The sequence below is a fragment of the Aspergillus pseudotamarii genome, assembly GCF_009193445.1.
Source record: "Aspergillus pseudotamarii strain CBS 117625 unplaced genomic scaffold BDV38scaffold_19, whole genome shotgun sequence".
Taxonomy (NCBI): Eukaryota; Fungi; Ascomycota; class Eurotiomycetes; order Eurotiales; family Aspergillaceae; genus Aspergillus; species Aspergillus pseudotamarii.
Genome location: NW_022475033.1, coordinates 418,649 through 440,433, shown reverse-complemented (window position 1 = coordinate 440,433; position 21,785 = coordinate 418,649). Strand labels below are relative to the sequence as shown.

Below are 21,785 nucleotides of genomic sequence, written 5' to 3'. Positions count from 1 at the left end.
CCGTGGAGAAGGTGAGTTCGGCATCCATCAAGACCCAATATTTTTTCATCTTCCTGGAACTAGCTTATAAATGGAGACTAGCATGGGTTTGCCCGGGAAGGGGCAACTTCTGATCTTCGGGGGAAACATGATGAAGAAACAATTGCAGCAAAGGTTCCATGGTCAGGTTGATGCTCCATGTATTTACAGCTATGTAACTGATTCAATGATTCATAGTGCGTACCCGTCCATGAGCTACGCAGACCCTCAGGCCACTTACATACGAGATCTAAGGGCGTTGAGTACTAAGCAAACGCAAAGATGGTCTAGCTCAGGCTCTCGAACAACTGACGTAGCTAGACCCGCCGCTGACGTGGTTATTCAAGGTATTTCATGATTCCAAGTCGGAGTTTTCAAAGAGTGCTCCTTACCGTGCTGAAGATCATTTGTTCAGGGTAACCAGTGGTCCGAACATACCTGCAATCCATCAGTATAGTATCCAGCACCTGAGCTTCTGACTGGACTAACGCTACACCAATTAGACCGCCCCAAGCCTGATTCAGCTGGATCAAATATTACCTCACTCAACTGGACCCAATCCATTCCACGTTCCTTGAACCTCCTCGTAGATAACTGGTTGGACCTCAAAGACATACCTTTTCTTGTGTAAGTGTTAACGAATGCTCATCGGCTACTTGATTGGCCGCCCATTCTCTAGGACGGGATGTAGACTATCATCGTGGAACGAGTCGAACCAAATTGCTTGGGCTTAGGCAGTGGAAAGCGGCAGCGCTAGGTGACTACCTAGGGCATCCGACATCTGTTAGGGTGTACGGATACGAATACTATTGCTATGGATTTACGCTAGGCACCACGCTGTTGTCAGACTACGAGTATTTGATGACGATCTACATCACTGAGGAAAGTTTAAGCGGATGGGGGGGGGGGAATACCTAAACGAAATAGCTGGAATTGCATGATTACTAAAATATAGAAAAGAAATTTGCACAAAGCACCCCACGAATAAACAGCAAAAAATAAAATCTCAGCCAAAAAGAACAAACCGACCATTAAAGAAGAGCGAGAGATAAGGAAAGAATTAAAAAATGTCAACGGGCCGTTACTTGCGTGAAATTTTTCTCATTCGGGATCTTAAGCGCGTTCACCAGGTTATGTCGGTTGCCTTTGGTGGAGATCAGGCGGCCATTCTCACGGTAGTGCTGGACGAGCTTGACCCAGGATTGCGCCGCCGCCGAGGAGGAGTTACCCATCCCCGCATGGCCGACAATGACAAGACCTTGGCGTGCCCTAGTTATTGCGACGTTTTGCCGCTGTCGGTCGGCAACGAACCCCATTCCGAGACTCCCCCCTGGCCGAGTGGTCGAGAGGATGACCACCCTCGCCTCACTACCCTGAGCGGAGTCGACAGACTTGATCTCGACGGCACCGTATTTGAGTATACCATGAATTGCTTGTTTCAGCACCCGAATTTCCTCTGAATAATAGGAGAGGATCAGGATATCTTCCTGGCAGATGCTGGCATTAATGAAGGCGCGGGCCAATTCTGTCACCTCCGCAACGTACTCTGGGTTGAACATTGACGACGCATTTCGGCGCCGCCACAAACTAGAGTGCGTAATAGACAAGAAGTAACAATCTCCGGATTTTACACCGTAGCGCTCCTTCATTACCGCCTGGAACTCCATACAGTGCGTGTCGGCGGTAGGGTCGGTCACGAGGCGGTCACCATAGAACTCTTTGTTGGGGAATTGTGCTATTTGGGGTGTCATGCGATACTGGCGAAGGAGTTTGACGTCTGGGACATCTTGGGAGAGGAGGCGTTCAAAGAGGGATAGTTTCTCGAAATCATAGAACTCATTGGCGTATATGGACGTGACAGTTGGGCCCAACTGCCTGATGTCACCACTGAGTACAATCTTTTTAACCGACCCCAAGTAGCGAGCGATACCATTCACTGCGGTCGCTTCGGTTAACTGGGAAGCCTCCTCGACTATTACCGTCGAGGGGCAAAAACCCCTGAAGCACCTTGCGGCCGGCTGTGCTGGCCGTGCAGAGCACAATCCGGGCCCTCTTCAGGTAGAACCGCTGGAGCTCCCTCCATGCTGCCTTCCGTCGAGTTATCAGATTTGCCAGCATTTCTGCCGAATCTTCCCCAACGAGCGTGTCGGCGGCGTTTACCACTGCACGACGATAGTCAGCCGCACCTTCTGAGACGTCCTCTAAAAATAAAAACCCGCGCCTGGCAAGTGCCTCCTGATACGTGAGGAAAGTCCACAATAGAATCACCTCCTCGTCCTCACTTTCAAGCCACCTGGACCCCAACCATTTGGCGTAGTCAAGACGCTGGATGATATGATGTCCAAGAGACAACTTGTTTTCCTTACTAGTGGATGATTCGACACTTGACCGGAGTAAATTAAATTCTTCATCTGAAATACCCAACTGACCCAGGTCCGAGCGGATTTTGGAGACGAATTCGGTGTCAGATCCAGCTTGGATGCCAGGTGCGAACTGGCTTTCCGCCTCCTCCTGATATTCTGTGTCCAATCGAAAAATGCCTACGGGACCACTAAGTTCGTTCGACAATCCAAGACTCTTCAAAATTCTCTTCGAGATCACGTCAAGTCCCTGGTTCGAACCGCATACGATCAGCAGCGGTTTCTTAGTTTCATAATGGTACAACGCGATTCTTGCGGACACCGAGGTTTTGCCGGTACCTGGCGGTCCAGTTACCAGTGTGACGAGCTCCCTGAATGTCTCTCCGACGGACAGAGCTGATTCGACGGCTTGGTACTGTTCGACATTCATCCGATGCCTGATTCTGTCAAGGTATGAAGTGGCGTCTGTTGGTAATGCTTCCAGCTTTCTGTGCAGGCAGATGGTGTAGTTGTCCCGCCCAAGCAGCAGCGTCTTCAGCGGGTTGTTCCTCGGGACCCCCAGGTCCTTGTTCCCATACATTACAGCTTGGATGGCATTGCTCAACTGAACAAAGGCTGCCTCTTCTCGTCCGAAGGATACATTACCTTCCAGGCGAAGCACATTACCGGTTGCGTCAGATCGCTCGGGTCGCTTGATTCGGATACATACAAAGTTTGGTGGTACTGTGATATTCGGAGGGAGCTTTGGTGGGTTAATGAGTACCCCAGGCCACTTGTTTTCTCCAGCGCTGCTACTCGCAGCTCGACGTCTTTCAGTAACAACGACGTAGGTACCGGGTTCAGGGATGGCAAGAGATTGCTCAGTGAAGGTATTTGACGCGGCCCCAGGGGCCGGCGTCACTTCCAGCAAACCATAGAAGTATTCATCCATCACAGGATTTCGGTTCCCGTGTATCGTGGACACTGGGTATATGTCGAATGCATACTCGTGGTTGAAGATGCCGATGTATTGCGATTTCTGGTGCTCAGCTTCACGTCGCAAGCCAATAGTTCTGATAACTTCATATTCCCGCTCGTTGATGAAGGCATACTTAACCGGCACACTCACGATAGCTGTCACTCTGTCGTAACCGGGTGGCGTGTTCATCCAACCTTTGACTCGTCGGCGATGATGGGCTTCGACGAGTGGATCTGTAATCGGAGGAATGTTGCGCATCCGTGCGCACCTTGCTTGCTCGACAACATATCGGCAGTCGTACAACGGGTATGCCGCAAACGTTGGCACCGGCATTGCGCACATTCTCTTCCAAGCATCCATTAACGTTGCCCGTGCCCTTGTTGCTATTCTAATGGACATGTCAGGGTCCCTTGCTCGGCGGAAAAAGTGGAGTGTCGTTTTTTGAGCAGTTGACAGGTCGTCGTCAATATTTTGCGGCACATCAAATCCATAAGCTACTGGGGGTTGGCTGTGCGTCCAATAGACCTGATAGTATTCACTTCCCGCCTTACCGCGGGTCAGCTGAGCGAGGTATTCATTCAGAATCTCGGTTGGACCACCCATCCATTGCACACTTTGTAGGCGATTTGAGAAGGTATAGAAACCTGGCGCTGGGATTTCTGTTGCGACGTTGTCTGGTCGTGCGGTTTGAAAGCCCTTTTCGCCTGAGGCGGTCCAAAGGAGACGAAAGTACCAGGCACGTTTCTTCCCTTGCAAACAAAGATTAACTCGGAAGGCAGGGGTTTCATTGCCTCCTGTGAGAGCAAATCGAAATGTGGTGTCGTTTGTGTTTCCAAAGTCCCGAAACTTGTCTGCCGACACAGGCCTCAGTGAAAACGCGCAGATCACCTCGCACTCAAAGCTCTGATATCCGTGAAGTGTGATACATGATTCCCGGTGTTTTCGAAGGTTTTCCGGCTTACCACTCAAGACCCCGTGGGTATCTGGTTCAAACGCATTATACCAGCCCAAGCTGCTTTGCAGATTACGGGAGAATTCAATGATTTCGGATCGAAACTCGGTAGACATACTGGAAAACAGAATAATGTAGGGACGTAGGAAAACGAAGGAAAATCGCACACGATGTGGGTGATGAGATATATCTGGTGTATTACCAGGTCCGCTGGACCGTGGTATGAAGGCCAGAGCAAGAAGTCACGGTTAGGAAAGAAGAATGAATAAGGAACACAGGTAGCCGACAGCAGTGGGTGTTGTGGGCGGGGGGGTGGGGGGATTATAGGATTATGTAGGCTCGAAGTGAGTCAAGGGCGACTGACTGGGAAGAAGACAATAGACAAAGGCACAGAGTCCAGGACTAGGAAGGTAGCTAATGAGAGATGATGAGTATGGGAAAGGAAGGCTGTCTGAGGAGGGGAGGGAGGCTCTTTATATAGGCAGGCCAGGACTAGGCATTTGGGCACAGACATCGATTCATTGAATTCGTAATCAGTTAAGCAGCGCCGGACCTCGATTGGGGTGAATGCTGGAAGGTCTGCGTGAGTCATTGATATCGCCATGATACGGTCGAGCGATGAAAAGATACTGATATATTCACTAATGGGCAGTGATGAGCGCCCTGTTCAGGTTAGTTCACATTAACAGTTGTAGCTAATACCAGGCCACGCATAAGGGTGAAGGGAAGTTCTGATTGTTCTGGAACTCTAACTGACAGAAGGGAAATATCACATTGGACATGTAGACCACAGCGGGGTAAGCATGACAGTGCAAAGCTCCATGTGAGCTTTGTCCGACTGTACGAACTCCCCAAATTATTGTTATAGAGAGTGCTAGAGGGTGATAGCATAACTAACTACGCTACAACTCCTTCTTAGTCAGCTACGATGAGGCATTTGGCGTACAAATGCAAGGCTCTGGTGTATAACAGGACATACAAGAGATGAATGTTGACGCTGCATTATCTATCTATGGAATCTAGGTGAATGTTAGGACAATATTTCATCTTTTCCTTTCACTTTGACCATTGGAAGTGATGTCTGTTGGAGACATCAGAACGGCCTTTGTTTAGTTTGGTATGGACTGAAAATAGAGGAACGTGGAAACGCCCGAGACAGCGCTTAGGCCAAGTTAATTAAAAGCTGAAAGTAGACTTCAACGCTAATTGTTGCCCAAATGCCTCCTGCTAATCATTATTACGTAGCCCAGGGCTCTTACTCACCCTTCACCTCTTTGGAGAAGCCATCATTGCTATCCCTCGCCAGAAGTGAACATTGCTCTTGCATATGCAAATTCACACCTGGTCCCTTGAACACATGTTGCTGCCACAGACGCCAAGTCATGATAGTGTAGGCGGTAACAGCCAGGATGACTATACTACAAGAAACTTGAAATTACTATCCCCATTCTCTGGTAATAATAACTGAAGCGGATAGAGTTCATCAAGGCAAGGCCTCTCTCACCTAACCCAATTCATGTTAGAAGCAGTGACGGGGAGCTTGGTAGGAAATCAGGCCACGACGCCCAACACACCAACTCACAAACAGCTCCTAACATTCACCAGCTGTCCCCATTTCTCAAGGTCAAATAGCCACCCTGGAAGCACTGTAGAACGGCCCCTCCAGGCCACGATATCGTGAGGGATGATATACGAAGTCATCATACAAACGATATTGGCGTTTACCATAGACGTGAACGCCGTTGTTGATTCTACATAGATCAGACCGTAGAGCTAGGATAGTCAGCCATGTTGGCATTGCATGGATTGATGCAGGAGGCTCCCTACCGTGGTGGAAATAGCCGACAGGACGGCAGCGTTTACAGGTATTTGGAACTGCGGATGAATTTGCGACAACCAAGTCGATAAGGGGTAGCAGTTGTCTCTTGATGCGGCCCAGGTTTGACCGCTCAACCCTGTGATGTTGGCGACAACGCATTCGAACATGTAAAATTAGAATACCGCTAAGAGTATTATGGTGAGAGGTTTGCTGCCTGTTCCTGGATAATAAATTTCCATTAAACCGATCCCACTTGGCGGGTTCACGACTCTCTCAATGCCGACAATGACATACATGCATGCCACCGCGAATGGCCATTCTCGGGACGTCAGGAGCTTAGGCTATTAATGCGAGCGGGTTAAGTTTGAATTATACAGTAGTAACTGTTAGTAGTCCAATTATAATCGGGTATACCTGTGTGTTTCCGTCCATTAGCCGTGATATGCATACCGGGTTGGAGCATAGTATTCAGACGCATACTATCAGCTTGGGTGCATTGGTTGATGGCGAAAAGATCTCCTCTGCGAGATGAGCACCTGCATCGGTGCCAATAAAGTCATACGTATTGTTGGACAAGCACCAAAAAGAAGGAATCCCTTGCCATAAGACTCGTTCGAGCTCTTCAGATCCCCAAATGCCCATGTTGTGGACTGGAAGTTGGGGGCCGCACATCCAAGGATAACACTGGCACTTATCGAAAGCGTCGATAACGAGAAGTAGACTCCAGGTAACCTGAGCAAGCTATCTTGTCCGCCTGAATATATTGGACTCTCCTAAAGCTCTGTTAGATGGGGGGAGAAAGCGTGTTCCAAATATATGAAACACAACGGCGAGCCACAGAACGAATGTATAACATAGCCATTCCTACCATGGACGGACAATATAACCATCAACGCCCAGGTGGAGCATAGCTAACACCATAACTGCAGCAAGGTTGCACACACTCGCTAGACCGAGCCACCACCCGCAGGTCTTCCCACAAGCAGACCTATATATAAAGAAGAGTGACAAATAAGCAAAATACTTGAGAAGACGTAGTAGATAGGATCATTACTTGCATATAGGAAGCGAAGGGTGGCCAGTTTGGACGCGCAGCACAAAACGCCCAACAATACTGTCCGCCGGAGTTGGGATAAGCTGATACGAGCTCTACCATGCCGAGAGAGACGACCAAGTTCATCATAGCGGCAATATTTAAGGTCCAAATCGTGCCGGATGAGGAAGCCTTCGCGAGGGTTGTCTCAGTGGCGCTTCCAAAGCCATTCCAAGTTGCTGTCATGGCAAAGCCGAGAGACAAAGGGACAACGGCGAGAAGCGCCGGGTCATTACCCTAGTATATCCTTGGACCTCCAATTCCTGGTCGTTAACGTTATTCTGATTGTGCATTGTGCTATCGAAGCTTCATGTGTGGGATTGACTCGCATCGGAGTCCGTCGTCTTAGACCGGAGACAAGGGCGACCCTGATTTTCATTCTTTATTTAGGTAGCACAACGCCGATCAGGTTAGTCCGCCGTACCGTACGTAGATCAGGTGAGCATAATTTCTTGGCTCCGGGGAGCGTACTTTTGTCCGGCAACGACCCTGTTCAGTCTAACATACCTCAATCTACATCTTCGCGGGCTCAGTGAATTAAAGGTCTATGAATAAACAAAAGTTCAAATGACTAGTTTTACGTGACGCGCAATCAGTGATACCGTATCTGATATAAATCGCATTAAAATTATAGCAGGGTACAGCCAGCTCCATGGGAGGAACAATCCGAAACAAGTTTTGCGAGGCCAGGGCCAGAAATGGTCGGTTTGGTATGATTCGGTCACAAAATAATACCGAGACCGACGCCAAAGTCAGTGTTAGATCAGCCATTTGCAACCTGAGGAGGACCTATGCACCGCGCTGTGAAGACATGTGGAGTGTGAAGATCGATAAGAACCCAGCCTTAACCCTCGGTTGGTTCCTTTACGTTATATTCAGCATCAAGTAGAGTGCTTGGAACTGTTAGCTAGATTCGTTGGCCTTATAAATTTTCGCTGGCAGACCAGGCATTGGAAGTAGTAGAGAAGGTCTACCATCAGCCGACCCACACTTCTACGATAAGTCTTAACGCCGGCCAATCGGTACTGAATCCAAGAATCTATTTCGGACCCAATACTAAGGTTCGAATGCAAACGGTTCTTAGAAAATGACCTGACCAGGGGCAGCAAGTATGTTGTGAGTGTACAATAAAAGGACCTTAGGGTGGCTGGCTCGTTCAAGACATAGACATCCGTCATGATCAACCTAACACGAAAGACCACTGACAGTCATCTATTCGCAACTGACTACGAGATATAGAGTCGCTCTCTAGCTAGCCACAGTGGCATCAAGACGTCCGAACTTCAGACCAAGTTCCCTGTTGCGGGTACTGGCCTTTTTTAATTCGCATTCACACCCTTTCTAGGCACAAAGGATGAGTGCCCCTGGTCAATGTATTTTGAAGACGGGTGTACTGGCCTCACATTCATAGGACGAGATGGGCTCAGTATTGTCAAGGTATCTAGCACGACGAACAACCCAAAGGCTCACAGTCTCAACCCTTTCGCCTTGGGTCCGTCTGCTAACTCAGGTTGGTTGCATTTATCAACTAACCCAGGTTCACAATGTCTTCGCCATGGAGAAGGGTATACATCGGACCGCTCATCAGAGGAAATATAATTTGTTGACGCTGCCTAGTTAGGCTAGCGCTGCTGTTCTTCCTAAGCGATTTCTTTCCCAAAGTCATATTGATAGAACCAAGCAACATAATCAATCTAGTCAACGAATTCAGCCTCCAGGCCCTTTTGTCATAATTAAAAATGAAGAACGGTATCCTTAAACAAGGCATTAACAAGAGCTAGCCTCCAATGTTATGATAGGCCCTGGAGCTCACTCTCACAAACCTACCATACTAAGAATCTTTGGTGTGATGAAAACAAGGATGCATTTATGGTAAGGTTCCATAGGCTGGGAAACTACCAGAGTACTTAGAATACTACCAAACATAATACCATAACAATGTGAAATTCACCTGACAGCGAATCCATTTTGTTGTATGACCTCCTTGCCACCCTTCCTTCACTCTTTATCAAATTATAACCCGGGGCCATCTTAAGCCATTTACAACACATCCCACCCCTTCCAACTTCAGGATGGAGTTGTCTCAGACCATCGTATGACACTTCCGTACGCGGTTACGGCTTCAAAGTACTAGAATACGATTGAAAAATGACTGCCATAGTCCACGATGGAAGTAATACAATGAACTGTTGGGCAGGATTCTTGAAAATGGAAAAAGGGAGAGAGGTCAGATGCAAGGTGCCTTTTAGTCCTTTCAATTGTCCGGAAACCTGCAAGTATGGACCCTTTTACAGATGTAGTATGCGCAATACCCATACGGGCGCGCGACTGTCTTATCACTAGGGCAGGCGAGTACATAACTGATATCAGGTGGCGGCGTAATCCTGGATCAACGTGCTCTATCATTCTAGTTGCGATGGGCCCTTAACTTTGATATTTACAGACCCAAGACCTCATAGTCGGTGCATTCGTCGGGGAGCAAAAGACTCTTTTGGCATGGTAAACCAGGTGGTCAACCCCAATAGGGTTCACTTAGCCAAGATATCTTTGCAGTTCAGGGTCCGTTGACGGAGGTCCTATTACCTCCTAGTCACACCAATGTCATTCTGACAGCATGGCCTTTTAGATTTAGTAGCAGGTTCCAGAGTTCTACCTTGTGGCACAACCACACGATCTCTCTTCCTACCCAACGTATCTTCCTCTCAGTGTCTTCCTTTATTTCTGGTTACCCAAGTGTTATCCACGGGTGTCCCGATCGAAATCCTTGGGCTCTCCATTCTTTTTGGTCCGTCTCGTTTAATACCTCGCCTTGTTGAGTGCGTCGACGCCTCCGGACGATTCTCTTCTTCGCAAGACTCAGAGCTTCCGAAGCCTCCACGCTGAATATGTCGTCCCCCGGTTCTGACTTTGAATTAATCATCCGCCAGCAGCCGACTCGTGGGCGTGTAGCCGGCGCGAGGGAGAAAGACCGCAGACCGGTTGATCCCCAACCGATCGTGCAGTTGCGAGTAAGAGAAGAAGGATCTTACCTTGCTCAACACTATCTCCAAAGTCCCTACTATTTTATGTGTTGCAGCCTGTTAGATCCCTTAAATGACATTCCAGTTCCCGTACCGCCATCCACGACTTTGACCGGTACCTTGGTCTCATCACTTCACCGACTGAAGGACCAGGGTAACAGCGATGCGGGTTTCTTCGTCTTTGGGGACCTGTCTGTGAAGGTTGAAGGATACTTTCGGCTCAAGTTCACACTGTTTGAAATGGGAAAGGGTATCGTCACACATCTGAAGTCCATCATGTCAGACTGCTTCACCGTGTACCGCCCAAAAAACTTTCCTGGAATGGCAGACTCAACTTGCCTGTCAAGGTCATTCGTAGACCAGGGTGTAAAGTTGAGGCTCCGAAAGAAGCCACGGGCGTGGGTGAAGCGATCAGCATCGCGGCCGGGGGATTATCCCCAGTCCGTTCCTCCTCATTCTCCAGATTATCCTTCCAAGCAGATATCTGGGAATACTTTTAGGCATTCGTCAACATCTATGACTACAATGGGCCAAGACTTTAGTTATTATACGGGCCCAGGTAAGCGGGAGTGCATCGCACTCGAGTTCAATAACCGGAGTATATTTACTGATGGGCGGATGTGCCAAATAGAAGCTCGTCCACAGACTGCAGCTCTGCATGCAAACCAGCCACGAGTCTACACAACTCCTCTAAGGGAAGGTGGTCCCACAGGACACACAGGCGTTCCAGATTACGCAACACCCTACGGTATTCCGTCTATGGGACAAGACTGCTAAATTACCTTTATATCCTGAATGACAAGCTTTTGTATAACTCGTGGTTCATTAGCTATCTCCGTTTGTTTTACTTTTTCACATTTCAATGTATCCAAGATGTTGCTCTATATATCATACCTCATATAATTCTAGCCGTTTTTGTTCATCTGCCCAGTCCACTAATATTTCCTTCAGCTTGTAGGCTCTATTTAGTGATATGTGCACGGCGTTATATTTAATGAGTTCCATTCATTATATTTGATCATTATAGAAGAGCTATTACTGTTGCAAATGCCTTTAACCACCTTTCTGAAAGGTACAACGATCCAAAGTTGTCACTCTGTATTAATTTTCATTTTCCTTAACGTTCTTGTCATGTATTTCACTACTACTAATTGCCTGCCTCATAAATCGCCTTTCTTTATGAGCAGTGGAAAACTTGGGGTTGAAATCTCGCCAAGCATCTTGAGACTCATGGGGCGACAGGTGCCAGCAAAGCAATTTATGTAGACCAAATCAACCAAGTAAAATGTTTACGTAGTTCAACATTTCAGGCAGAGATGACGTTAGCAATCTAAGCAAATTGAGTGGGCGGCAGAGAAGGTGGAGAAAAAGCGGAAAATGATTGCTTTTCAGAGCGGCGGCCTTGTATTATTTGCGAGTGTGTCCTCGCCATGCCCATCTTGTCTCTGCTCTTCCACAACGTTATTCACAATGGTCCTTTAGCCCTGTTCATGTTGTATTTTGGTTTGTGGACATCCCTCTGCCTGTCTCTAACAAACAGGCCGAAAGCACGACTCCGATGTAGTTGGCATTCAAAGCAGTTGAGATTTGAAACCCACTAAGTAAACAACAATCAGTATTACTGCATTCTAACATCATAATCGCGACTATATTGGCTGGTAATGATGTTGTCAAAAACGCGGCATTCCTACTTGGCTGTCTAGCACGTACGGCCTTCGTAAATAGAGTCAAGGCTCCAGATGAATGACTTGTTATCCGATATTATTGAACATACCAATGTGAGACCATGCCAGTTGCGGACAACTAGCTTGACTCCAGCACGTTGTGTATCCATGAGAGTCTTGGTCTATCAAGGATTGATTTAAGCTCTCTTCTTCATCTGTCCCAAAATATCGGACAGTGATCCATCCACATGCACACATTCGAACGAACGGCGAATGGTCTTCAGGGGGATGCGTTTTCCGAGTTAGAGCTTCCAGGGTATAACTCACGTATAGGAAGGCCTGATCATTGGCAGGGCGGTTGCTGGTTGGGTTTGCTGGGTGTGAAGGCGTGTGGGTAACATTCGTTGCTCGGGTCGATGACCTGTTCAGCTATATTGTCAAATACAGCCTCGCGACAGATATTCAAATTACGAAACACGCGGACTGCTTTGGCTCTTTATATACTGGATTGTCGCTCAGACTGGGATCGGATGTCCCGATCAAGAGGCACTGTATTGATATGGGTGGACGAGAGTCGGACTTCCAGGTCAGAGAAATGAGGTATTCGTTTGGTTTATCCCTAGTAGTTACGCTTGGAGAGGTTCAAATCAGCCAATTAGTGCTCTAGTGCGCGATCAGTCCGTGTAATTTGGTCGAAAGGCTCTTGGACGATGTCCTAGAGATGCTACTCACCCAAGTGAGAACCTTGAACCGCCGTGTGGTGGGTCAAACGTTCGCCCCCCTGTTTGCAGAATAGTAGGGGTGGTATGTGTTGTTACAATCAGTCAGTCAATGAGGTGCAGACCGCCCGGTGTTTCTCCCTCATGGCATCCGTCATCTGGCTGTTTGGAGTCTTTACAATCACATCTTCCCATCCAACTGACTGCTCCTAACCGTTCATCTATGTCTATATCAGTATATACTATATTGGTAGTACGCCTACCAACTACATAAGGTAACAAAAGAAAACGATCCCTCAAAGGAATTAGCAAGATACTTTCTTCATTGTTCTTCGAAGTACGCAGAACTAAACTACAGCAAAGCAAGCGCGAACAAGGATGATGGCAGAGAATACAGGACTTTTACTTTTCTCGTGTGGGAAGCTGCACGTTGCCCGCCCGACCTTCTAAGATGCTTGAGGGGCCAGGCTGATGAAGGAGGAGATTGTGTGATTCCACGTAAGCCACAAAGTCGTAAGCATCATTTTTCTTGAGCATGTCCCAGACAGCCACCGGCATCGTAACTAGGCAGAGGCTAGATGTTGATTCAAAGACCGCTTCTATTTTGATATCAGCAACAGCCTCCGGGATAGATGTCATGAGCCATTTCTTCCAATCGCCAATCTTCGGTATCGATGATTTCCCGTCGAGGAGAACCGAAATCAAGACTTTCCCATCTGCCAGTTCCCCTGTCATTCTCAGCGCTGCCACCTCTCTCGGCATTTTGTCGAGTGGACGTAGTGTAATGGATGGCTTATTCATGTGTGAAATGTGCACGGGGGTATAGTCCAGTTCACTATGACGATTGTTGGCCTGTTTGACTAGCTTGGCATGGAGTTGTGCCACAGTGATCTCGGGACAATTCAAGTTACCCAGCAGATCAAGAAGGCGACGTGTGAAACTTCGTTCCACACATCCAGACGCTTCAGACTCAAAGGAAGACGCTGCAAGGTACTCGTTGTTGCCACCACCTAATGCGGCGGCGGTCGAGAAGCAGGAGTCTAGGATAACCAACTTGTCCGCAAGGCGGATTCGCAGCAACTCGGCGTCGACATGTGCCCATAGAAGAGTCGGAGGGTTTCCACGCGTGGTGCCACTGTGTTAGTTAGTTTGGTCCACTATCAGCGTCTAGAAGAAATATACTTACAATATACTGAACCCTGCAGGAGATATAGACGAGTGGCCCTCGTACACAATGATAAAGAGGCTTGTGGGGGTATCGTACTTGGCGATCAGCTTCCCAATCCTTTCACGAATATCATCAAGTGCATCGGGTATTGACAGCGAGGACATGAGAATGGAGTCCGTGGCGTAATGATAACCCACAGAGAAGAATTTAAGAAGTTCCTTCTCTATATCGGCAAGTCCCAAGTCGTCATTTGCCCATCTCAAGGTCAGTACGCAGACAGAATCGTACCCCTTCTTTGAGGGAAGGGCATCTTTCACAGCTTGCTGGATGCTGTTTACAGCGTCTCTGAACGACGCCTGGTGGGTAAGAGAGTGAACAGCTCGTGTCATGCGTGAAGGTTCCATTTTTGCGTGGACGTTGGGATAGCAAAAGGTATGGTGGATAGCCCACTGGGCTGATCCAGAAAAGTCAGAGTTAGCCAAGCTATGATGTATGGAGATGACGTCTGTGCACAGATGACGTCTGCGTACAGATGACGAGAGGCGAGTCCACTGGACTGATTCAGGGGAGGCACAGATGGGAGAAGATGAAGTATCGTAGCAGGCGATGAGAAGCGTAGTAGATAGCCCACTTGGCTGGTCCAGAGGATACAGAGTTGTAGTGGATAGCCTACTAGGCTGATCCAAAGAAGACAGTGTTGGTAGAAGATAGAGTGGGAGGGAGAGAGAGGAGGGGGGAAGAAAAGAATTTTCACCTCCTGACACTGCTGCCTGCTTAGGCAGCTTCTGTTACTGATTTAGGCTACAGAGCCTCCTAGTGCCCCGTGACTTCCCAACATAGTGAATGTCAACATACATGCTAGAGGTGAAAGTGTGTTGTGATTCAACTGATAAATACGAATTCGGCAGGTGTATACCGCTGTGAATAGTCTATGTTGGACAGGCAGGCCCATATTGTTCCTTAACCGATTGTCTCCATGGCAATACCATTTGTATCAATATATTCTAACAGATATCAGACAATTTCAAGGTTATAACAACATAGCAAGTGTTGTCTCTTCTGCCAGAGCTAGAATTTAAGATGGCGTACACTTGGTGAAAGATATACATATTCTGTTCCAGCATATTGAAGCAGATTTAGTACCTACTCCTTCAAATTCACCTCCGCGTCATCATGAAATATAACACTCCCCCAATCTGGCCGATTAAACCTCTTCCCTTTAGGAATAGCCAAAGCGTCCATTCTCCCCATCTCCTCCGGCGTCAACTCAACATTTCCCACAAGATTCGCCTGAATCCGCCTCGGATTCGTACTCTTAGGAATAACACTCCACCCTTTCTGAAGTCCCCAACTCAACATCACATTGCCCGTATCACACCCCCTCTTAGTCGCAATATCTACAATATCCGGATGAGAATGCAAAGTACTCCCGGACCCACCCAATGGTCCAAACGCCGTTTGATGAATCCCCTTCTCTCGGCAATACGCATTCAGCTTATCCTGCGGGAGTAAAGGCTGGATTTCAGTCTGGTTAACGGCGGGCACCACTTTCGCCGTCTTGAGTAGTTTTTCCAGGTTCACTGTTGAGAAGTTCGCCACGCCGATTGCCCGCACTTTACCGGTCCCCAACAGCTTCTCCATCTCCCGCCAGGTGTCGCTGAAATCCCAGCCCGCTGCATGGACTTTGCGATTCTCTTTGCCATATTCGGCTGGGTTGGGGGATGGGTCCAGTGTTACTGGCCAGTGCATGAGATATAAATCCACATAGTTGAGGCCCAGATCTTGAAGGGATTTATCTAGTGCTGATTCGACCCGGCGGTGGTCTGATGACCATCTGTGATCGTGTATTAGATATTGTAAGCACGTTTGTCTAAGGGTGCAAGTGAACGACTAACAGTTTAGTCGTGACGAAATATTCACTTCGAGGAACCTTTGTGGTTTTAAACACTGCTCCAATTTCCCGCTCGTTGCCGTCTGCATTGTAGGTAGAATTAGATACTGGAAATGTCCATCTTCCTGACTATGGCAACACTTACATAACGGAGCGCAGTCCTGGGTTTATACGTTAGCTCTGTTTGTAGTCAAAGCAATAGAAAAAGCAAAAGCAAAAGAACACAACCAAACTTACAAAATGCCGATACCCAACCTCGAATGCTGTCTTGACTGCCGCAGCAGCTTCTCCGGGTGCCGCCTTCCATGTCCCGAATCCTACGGCCGGAATCTTGGCGCCTGTATTGAGAGTGAAAGTTGCCATAGTGTGATATGTAGTAAGTCAATTTGATCACTGGAGAGCTTCGGACGACCACCAATATGTGACTTAATATAAAGTTTGTCCATATTGCACGTATATCGCGTTGCCCCGGGTCTAGCTGATGGTGCGGGGATGCATCGGAGAGAAGGCCGGCGGTTGCAAAAGCTCCATCACCGGCTTATTCTGTCTGGTAGGGCACTGTGTCGAATTAATGACATGTTCAATAACGTTAGGAAATGGACCGATAAATGTCCATTTATCAATATCTAGCGTATTATTGGGTAGCACTCTGTTGACCTTTCGCAACTATTAGTTTGAGACACCATGTAGGAAATATATTCTATCTACAGCTGACCCTTTGTCATGTTATAGACCAAAATCAAATTAGGGAATGGAAAACAGAGGTAACCAAGTTAATTTCCTAGACGCGATTCATATGAGCATGATATCGAGAATACCCTTGATGATGTAAAGTATATCCAAGAAACAAAACATGGTGTAGTAGTCAAATGGCTTGTCAGGGCCGGAAGCGGTTCCAGTACACAAAGCCCTATATTAATCTACAGTGTTTCTTAATAGTATACAATTGCAATTTTCCTCAGTGACTGACATGGGTAAAATATATTTCGGGAAGATATATTGGTATCGCATAATTTAATGAGAATTCCAAGCCTAGTAGTAGCCGTAGACATAGACCCTAGACTGACTCAATGTGAACTGGACGATCCTTGTCCCCGTCTCTGTCATTCTCATTTTCATTCCCACCTTTCATCAATTGCGGAATACCTTGTCGTACTTTCTCCTCCTCTGTGGGGTATGCGTGTCGCCACATGCTCCACAGCGGCCTCTGAAATAGGTCATCTATACTCTCAATAGATCGTCCTTTCAGTTCGGGTAGACAGAAGAAGATAAACACCACCCCGACATAGGTTAGTAGCGCATAGAGCAGAAAGACGCCCCATCCCATCTCAGTAATCATATTCGGTGTAGCCCGTGTGATACCGTAATCGACAATCCAGTTGACGAAAAAGCAAATTGACATGCAGACCGACCTCTGTAATAGTGTATAGTTAGTTGTCAATTGAACCTAGAAGAGAAGGGAAGGAGAGGCTAGGGATAGCTTACGATCCGAGTTGGGAAGATTTCCGCCGCGACGACATAGCATGCTACGCTGTGTCCAAAGGACCAACCAAAGGCGTAGATGTAAATCCAGACAATACCAACAATACCACCAGCAGGAGTTCCTCCAACAGTATCGGTGTTAGTTCCGGCAAACCGGAGATATAATGCGAGGTATAACATTGCGGTCGCTTGGAGACATGCACCAACGAGCAGGGGAAGCCGGCGGCCAACACGGTCCACTAGATAGGTGACATAGAAGATGGTCACCACAAACTTCACCACGCCATAAACACCGGTTGTGAGAAGAGTGTTGGAACTTCCTTTCACACCGATCAGCTCGAATATCTCAGGTGCATAGTACTATGAGATGAATACAGTTAGCCTGGATCGCTGCAATTGCACAAGAGGACTACTCACATTCAAGGAATCTGTGCCGGTGAACTTATGAAACAGGAACAACATAACAGCGAGGAAAAACCGTTGAAAGTTGCTTTTGATTAGGAAGATGTCCTGCAACACCACCCAATAGCTGTGACCCTGATGACATTCCTGCTCGTATCGTACCTGCGCCTCGATCTCCTGGTATTCCGTTTGGACATAGGGATGCTCGATAGGAAGCTTGCGTAGTCGGCATAGGTTCTTGATTCCCTCCTCGGAGCGACCATGGTTAATCAAGTACCGAGGGGTTTCAGGCACAAATGGTATCATCAGGCACATCAGAGCCCCGGGGATGAGTTGAATTCCCATTGACGTTCTCCATTGCGTGTTATCATGTTCAACGCCGGGGAATGACCAGAGGGAGACACCATAGTTAATCCAAAAGGCGAGCATTATACCGGCTAGGATCATCAAGTTATATGTTGCAGTCATTGATCCTCGAACAGATTTAGGTGAATTCTCGGCCAGAAACTGAGGAGTGAGCATTGAACTGGCGCCCACCCCCATCCCGCCAATGAATCGACCGGCAAGAAGCACATCATAATCAGCCACCATCTGCATCGCAGCCCCAACCACAAATATAAATCCCCACAGAAAGACCGACCATTTCCGTCCCAGGAAGTCTGATGTTGGGGCAGCGCAGAGAGCTCCGGCGGAGCCACCAGCCGCAAGCATTGCCGCAATCGTTCCCTGTAACCTCATTAAAGTCTGGTTTAATCAGCGCGGAAGGCGGAGCAAATCGCACCTTTCGATTATCAACTTCTGCAGTTGGTAGGTTGTTTAGACCGAACGCATTTTCAAATGAAGGCAAAGTGAGAATGCCTCCAATGTTACCGGTGTCGAAGCCATAGAACCATCCACCCCAGGCCACCGATATAAGGAGATAAAGAAGCCTCAGATTAAAGATCTCCTTCGGGTCGGTTCTTGCCTCCTTGCTCGCCCAGATACTAGTACCCCCTGCCATGGAGGATGGCGGTTATATAATAAGTTGGTTATGCGGGTGTTATGAATATCCAGGGGATAATGCAGAGGTACGAGGAGAACTCGAAGGACTGATAGACGTTCTGATAGAAACAATGATTCTCGAAGCCCACGACTCCTCTCGACAATGAGAAAAGCCCAGCGGAAGCGAGGCTCATAGTAGATGATATGCTGGCATTTATGGATTAAACAACTCCATATGATCATCGCACGCAACAAACAAACCCATTGAGCTTGCAGACACCAACCCCACATTTCCGCTGAATGAAGATCTGGGGAAATGTGGAGAGTCGTGTAAAAGACGGTCGGACTATCCACCGACTTTTTATCACCTATCGGACGAGGGCCGAAAGAATTTAAGCTTTTGAATCACAACCCCTCGGCAGAAGGCCACGCAATCCTGTCATTATATACCGAAGCTTTCTGGTTGGATACAGTTAAGAGCAAGGTTAAGGTTAGGAAACTCTTTAATCATTTGCGCAACATTCATTGCAAGGAGAACTATTCCATTTATGTGCATTTGAACATGGGGTCAACTCCAGCACTTCCCCAAGACACTTTGGTGCGCGAGACCACCAGGCCATACTTTTACCGAGAGGCTTATCTTCCCGGCGCCACAGCCCAAAGTCATGCCTCAAACCTGCTGTTACTCCCTAATGGCGATCTCCTCTGCGCCTGGTTCGGCGGCAGCATGGAAGGCAAACCAGACATCAGTATCCACTTATCACGTCTGAGATCGGGCGAGCAGTCATGGTCAGAAGCTATTCGAATGACCCACGACAATACTCGTAGCGAACAAAACCCCGTGTTATTTCGTACACCAGCCGGAGCTCTGTGGCTTCTATACACGTCACAGCACGCTGGAAACCAAGACTCGGCAATTGTGAAGCATCGCGTTTCCAACGATGATGGAATCACTTGGGGAAAAGAAGAAGTTCTATTCCCAGACTCCGGTATTTTCATACGCCAACCAGTCATCATTCTGGATGATGGTGCATGGGTGATTCCCGTTTTCAAGTGCCGAGTAGAGCCAGGAGAGCGTTGGCTAGGAAATAACGATATCTCCTGTATCCGCGTCTCAAGGGATGAGGGACATACCTGGACAGAGTCAGTTATCCCGGAAAGTACAGGCTGTGTTCATATGGAAATTCAGCGCTTGAAAGACGGGTCCTATCTTGGTTTGTTTCGAAGTCGATGGGCGGACCACGTATATCTGGCCACATCGCCCAATGGTCTTTCATGGAGCCCACCACAGGCTACCATTCTTCCTAACCCCAATGCGGGCATCTGTTTTGACGTGCTACCCTCTGGGAGGGTTGTGCTAGTGTACAATCATTCATCTAAGCTGGACGCCACTGGACGTCGACAGGGCCTATACGACGACATTGGAGATGGCGCTGACGATCGCCAAGATCAGGGATCTACACAAGATGGCAGGGAATCATTTTGGGGAGCACCACGGGCACCCCTATGCGTTGCCTGGAGCGATGATTCAGGGAAGACGTGGGAACAACGGGTGCTAGAAGATGGTGATGGGTATTGTATGACGAACAACAGCGAGAAAAAGCTGAATCGCGAATTGTCATACCCGAGTATGGTGCTTGGTGAAGGAAAGATTCACATCGCGTACACATTCTGGAGACAAAGGATCAAGTATGTACAGCTTAAAGATGATTTCTTCTCTATCTAGACTATTCTTGCTTGCGCAGAATGTATACTTCCATTACATATACCGGCCTCATCGGTTACAATAACATATATATGACTATACAATAATCATAGTAGGGGTATGTTGTGCAGATACTACCTCATTATTCCTTTTCCTAAACCTAGGATAATAACGATAGATCAGCTGCTGAACATGCTGCTATAGTCTTTACGATACAGATATAAGTCTCTTATATCAAAAGGCTGGAAAGAATTTAAATTGATTTTGTTTTGCTAATTCTGTTTTGCTACATATGGTTTCTTATTGAGCCCTACCGGGACCAGATACATCCGGTAGAGAATTCTCCATCTCGACTAAATGTTGCATTACATTCACAACCCAGTCTTGCATACCTTGTGGTGACGGCTTATAAGGCTTTCGGGGCCAAAATGCCTCAGCTTCCGTCACGCCTGCCAGGGGCCCTGCAAAATGCGCTGCCGCAAACTTAGTTGGGGCGATACCCTCTTTACAGGCCTTTTCAGCTTGTGCAACTAAGCCCTGCAGCTTCATGGCATCCTGTACCTTTCCCTCCTTCCACAGAGCATATAGCCGAGCGACCGACTTAGGGAAGACATTGCCTATTCCTGTGACACAACCTGATCCACCACCACTCAGGCAGGGAATGAGCCAATCTGATGAGCCCGCATAGACACTGAACTGTTCATGCGAGTACTCTTGAGTAAGCCGTGTGACCTTACCCGCATTTCCACAGGTCAGCTTGACACCGACAATGTTGGGATGCTGGGCCAGCGTCGACATGACATCCGAATTCATGTCCACTCCATTGCAAACTGCGGGGAACTATATCTCGGTAAGCTTCTCAAACAGCTGTGGATATTATGAAGCGGCGTAACTTACACTGTAGATGACGATGGGAAGAATGCTTTCATTCGCAACGTCCTTGTAAAAGTCGATGATAACGTCCTTCGTTACAGCTTTAGCCCAATAGCTGGGGGGCAACAAGAGCCCGAAATCTGCTCCTGCCTCGCGAGCTTCCTGTGTCAAACGTATCGATTCATTGGTGGACTGTCCACTGATACCAGCTACCAGTGGGAAATTGTCAAACCCCAGGTCTACAGCGGCACGTCGAGCGGTCTTGATTAATTCTTGTCGTTCTGATGGGGAGAGTAAAACTGCCTCCGCTGTTGTTCCACCCAAAACAAGGCCGTCAACGCCTCCGCGGATCAGGTAGGAGAAGTATTTGTATGAGGCTTCATAGTCGATTTCTTGTCGAGGTGTTGATTTGTAAAGGGATATTACTGGACAAAAGATTCCAGGAGGTAGGGGTCTGGTCTTTGCCGCAACTGAGGAAGTCATGATTGTGTCGAGAGTGGGTCTTTCATCAACGGATAAAATAAATAGACTTTCTTGTACGAAGGCTAAGGCGTTTGCTAGTTGTTTTATATCCTTTCTTAGTATAGAGTAACTAGTCATCGGCCATCCCCCGACATGCCCGGCTAGAGATCTGCCGACAATGCGGGGTTACCAGCCCGAAGATCCGATTTGTTTCTGAC

At 47.8% G+C, this 21,785-nt stretch overlaps 9 protein-coding genes across 9 annotated transcripts; 3 read left to right on the top strand and 6 right to left on the bottom strand.

The window, feature by feature from the left end:
• Nucleotides 1-1,088: 1,088 nt before the first annotated feature.
• On the bottom strand, nt 1,089-4,404 carry BDV38DRAFT_291888 (P-loop containing nucleoside triphosphate hydrolase protein; the record flags this gene model as incomplete). The annotated part of the gene is made up of 2 exons (XM_032061863.1): nt 1,089-1,985; nt 2,026-4,404. The coding sequence occupies 2 exons, from the start codon at nt 4,402-4,404 to the stop codon at nt 1,089-1,091; spliced, it is 3,276 nt and encodes a 1,091-aa protein (XP_031914922.1).
• A 1,300-nt stretch (nt 4,405-5,704) lies between these two features.
• Nucleotides 5,705-6,424, bottom strand: BDV38DRAFT_61466 (uncharacterized protein). The gene is made up of 2 exons (XM_032063643.1): nt 6,116-6,424; nt 5,705-6,061 (listed from the first exon to the last, which is right to left on the bottom strand). Exons 1-2 carry the CDS (start codon nt 6,272-6,274, stop codon nt 5,867-5,869), a joined length of 354 nt encoding a protein of 117 aa, XP_031914921.1. The 5' UTR covers nt 6,275-6,424; the 3' UTR covers nt 5,705-5,866.
• A 451-nt stretch (nt 6,425-6,875) lies between these two features.
• BDV38DRAFT_61464 (uncharacterized protein) lies at nt 6,876-7,556 on the bottom strand. The gene is made up of 2 exons (XM_032063642.1): nt 7,166-7,556; nt 6,876-7,095 (listed from the first exon to the last, which is right to left on the bottom strand). Exons 1-2 carry the CDS (start codon nt 7,384-7,386, stop codon nt 6,972-6,974), a joined length of 345 nt encoding a protein of 114 aa, XP_031914920.1. The 5' UTR covers nt 7,387-7,556; the 3' UTR covers nt 6,876-6,971.
• A 2,529-nt stretch (nt 7,557-10,085) lies between these two features.
• BDV38DRAFT_291887 (velvet factor family protein) lies at nt 10,086-10,997 on the top strand (the record flags this gene model as incomplete). Its single annotated transcript, XM_032061862.1, has 1 exon — nt 10,086-10,997. One exon carries the CDS (start codon nt 10,086-10,088, stop codon nt 10,995-10,997), a length of 912 nt encoding a protein of 303 aa, XP_031914919.1.
• A 588-nt stretch (nt 10,998-11,585) lies between these two features.
• Nucleotides 11,586-11,900, top strand: BDV38DRAFT_244029 (uncharacterized protein). The gene has a single exon (XM_032054264.1). The coding sequence runs from the start codon at nt 11,651-11,653 to the stop codon at nt 11,819-11,821; it is 171 nt and encodes a 56-aa protein (XP_031914918.1). The 5' UTR covers nt 11,586-11,650; the 3' UTR covers nt 11,822-11,900.
• A 1,004-nt stretch (nt 11,901-12,904) lies between these two features.
• Nucleotides 12,905-14,501, bottom strand: BDV38DRAFT_244027 (uncharacterized protein). Its single transcript, XM_032054263.1, has 2 exons — nt 13,790-14,501; nt 12,905-13,738 (listed from the first exon to the last, which is right to left on the bottom strand). The coding sequence occupies exons 1-2, from the start codon at nt 14,173-14,175 to the stop codon at nt 13,006-13,008; spliced, it is 1,119 nt and encodes a 372-aa protein (XP_031914917.1). The 5' UTR covers nt 14,176-14,501; the 3' UTR covers nt 12,905-13,005.
• Nucleotides 14,502-14,799: 298 nt separating this feature from the next.
• On the bottom strand, nt 14,800-18,546 carry BDV38DRAFT_291885 (uncharacterized protein; the record flags this gene model as incomplete). Its single annotated transcript, XM_032061861.1, has 8 exons — nt 14,800-15,605; nt 15,667-15,745; nt 15,808-15,823; nt 15,900-16,000; nt 16,788-17,076; nt 17,148-17,504; nt 17,562-18,272; nt 18,328-18,546. 8 exons carry the CDS (start codon nt 18,544-18,546, stop codon nt 14,915-14,917), a joined length of 2,463 nt encoding a protein of 820 aa, XP_031914916.1. The 3' UTR covers nt 14,800-14,914.
• Nucleotides 18,547-19,089: 543 nt separating this feature from the next.
• Nucleotides 19,090-20,253, top strand: BDV38DRAFT_281783 (sialidase family protein; the record flags this gene model as incomplete). Its single annotated transcript, XM_032059633.1, has 1 exon — nt 19,090-20,253. One exon carries the CDS (start codon nt 19,090-19,092, stop codon nt 20,251-20,253), a length of 1,164 nt encoding a protein of 387 aa, XP_031914915.1.
• A 279-nt stretch (nt 20,254-20,532) lies between these two features.
• Nucleotides 20,533-21,588, bottom strand: BDV38DRAFT_291883 (dihydrodipicolinate synthase family protein; the record flags this gene model as incomplete). Its single annotated transcript, XM_032061860.1, has 2 exons — nt 20,533-21,072; nt 21,130-21,588. 2 exons carry the CDS (start codon nt 21,586-21,588, stop codon nt 20,533-20,535), a joined length of 999 nt encoding a protein of 332 aa, XP_031914914.1.
• Nucleotides 21,589-21,785: the final 197 nt, after the last annotated feature.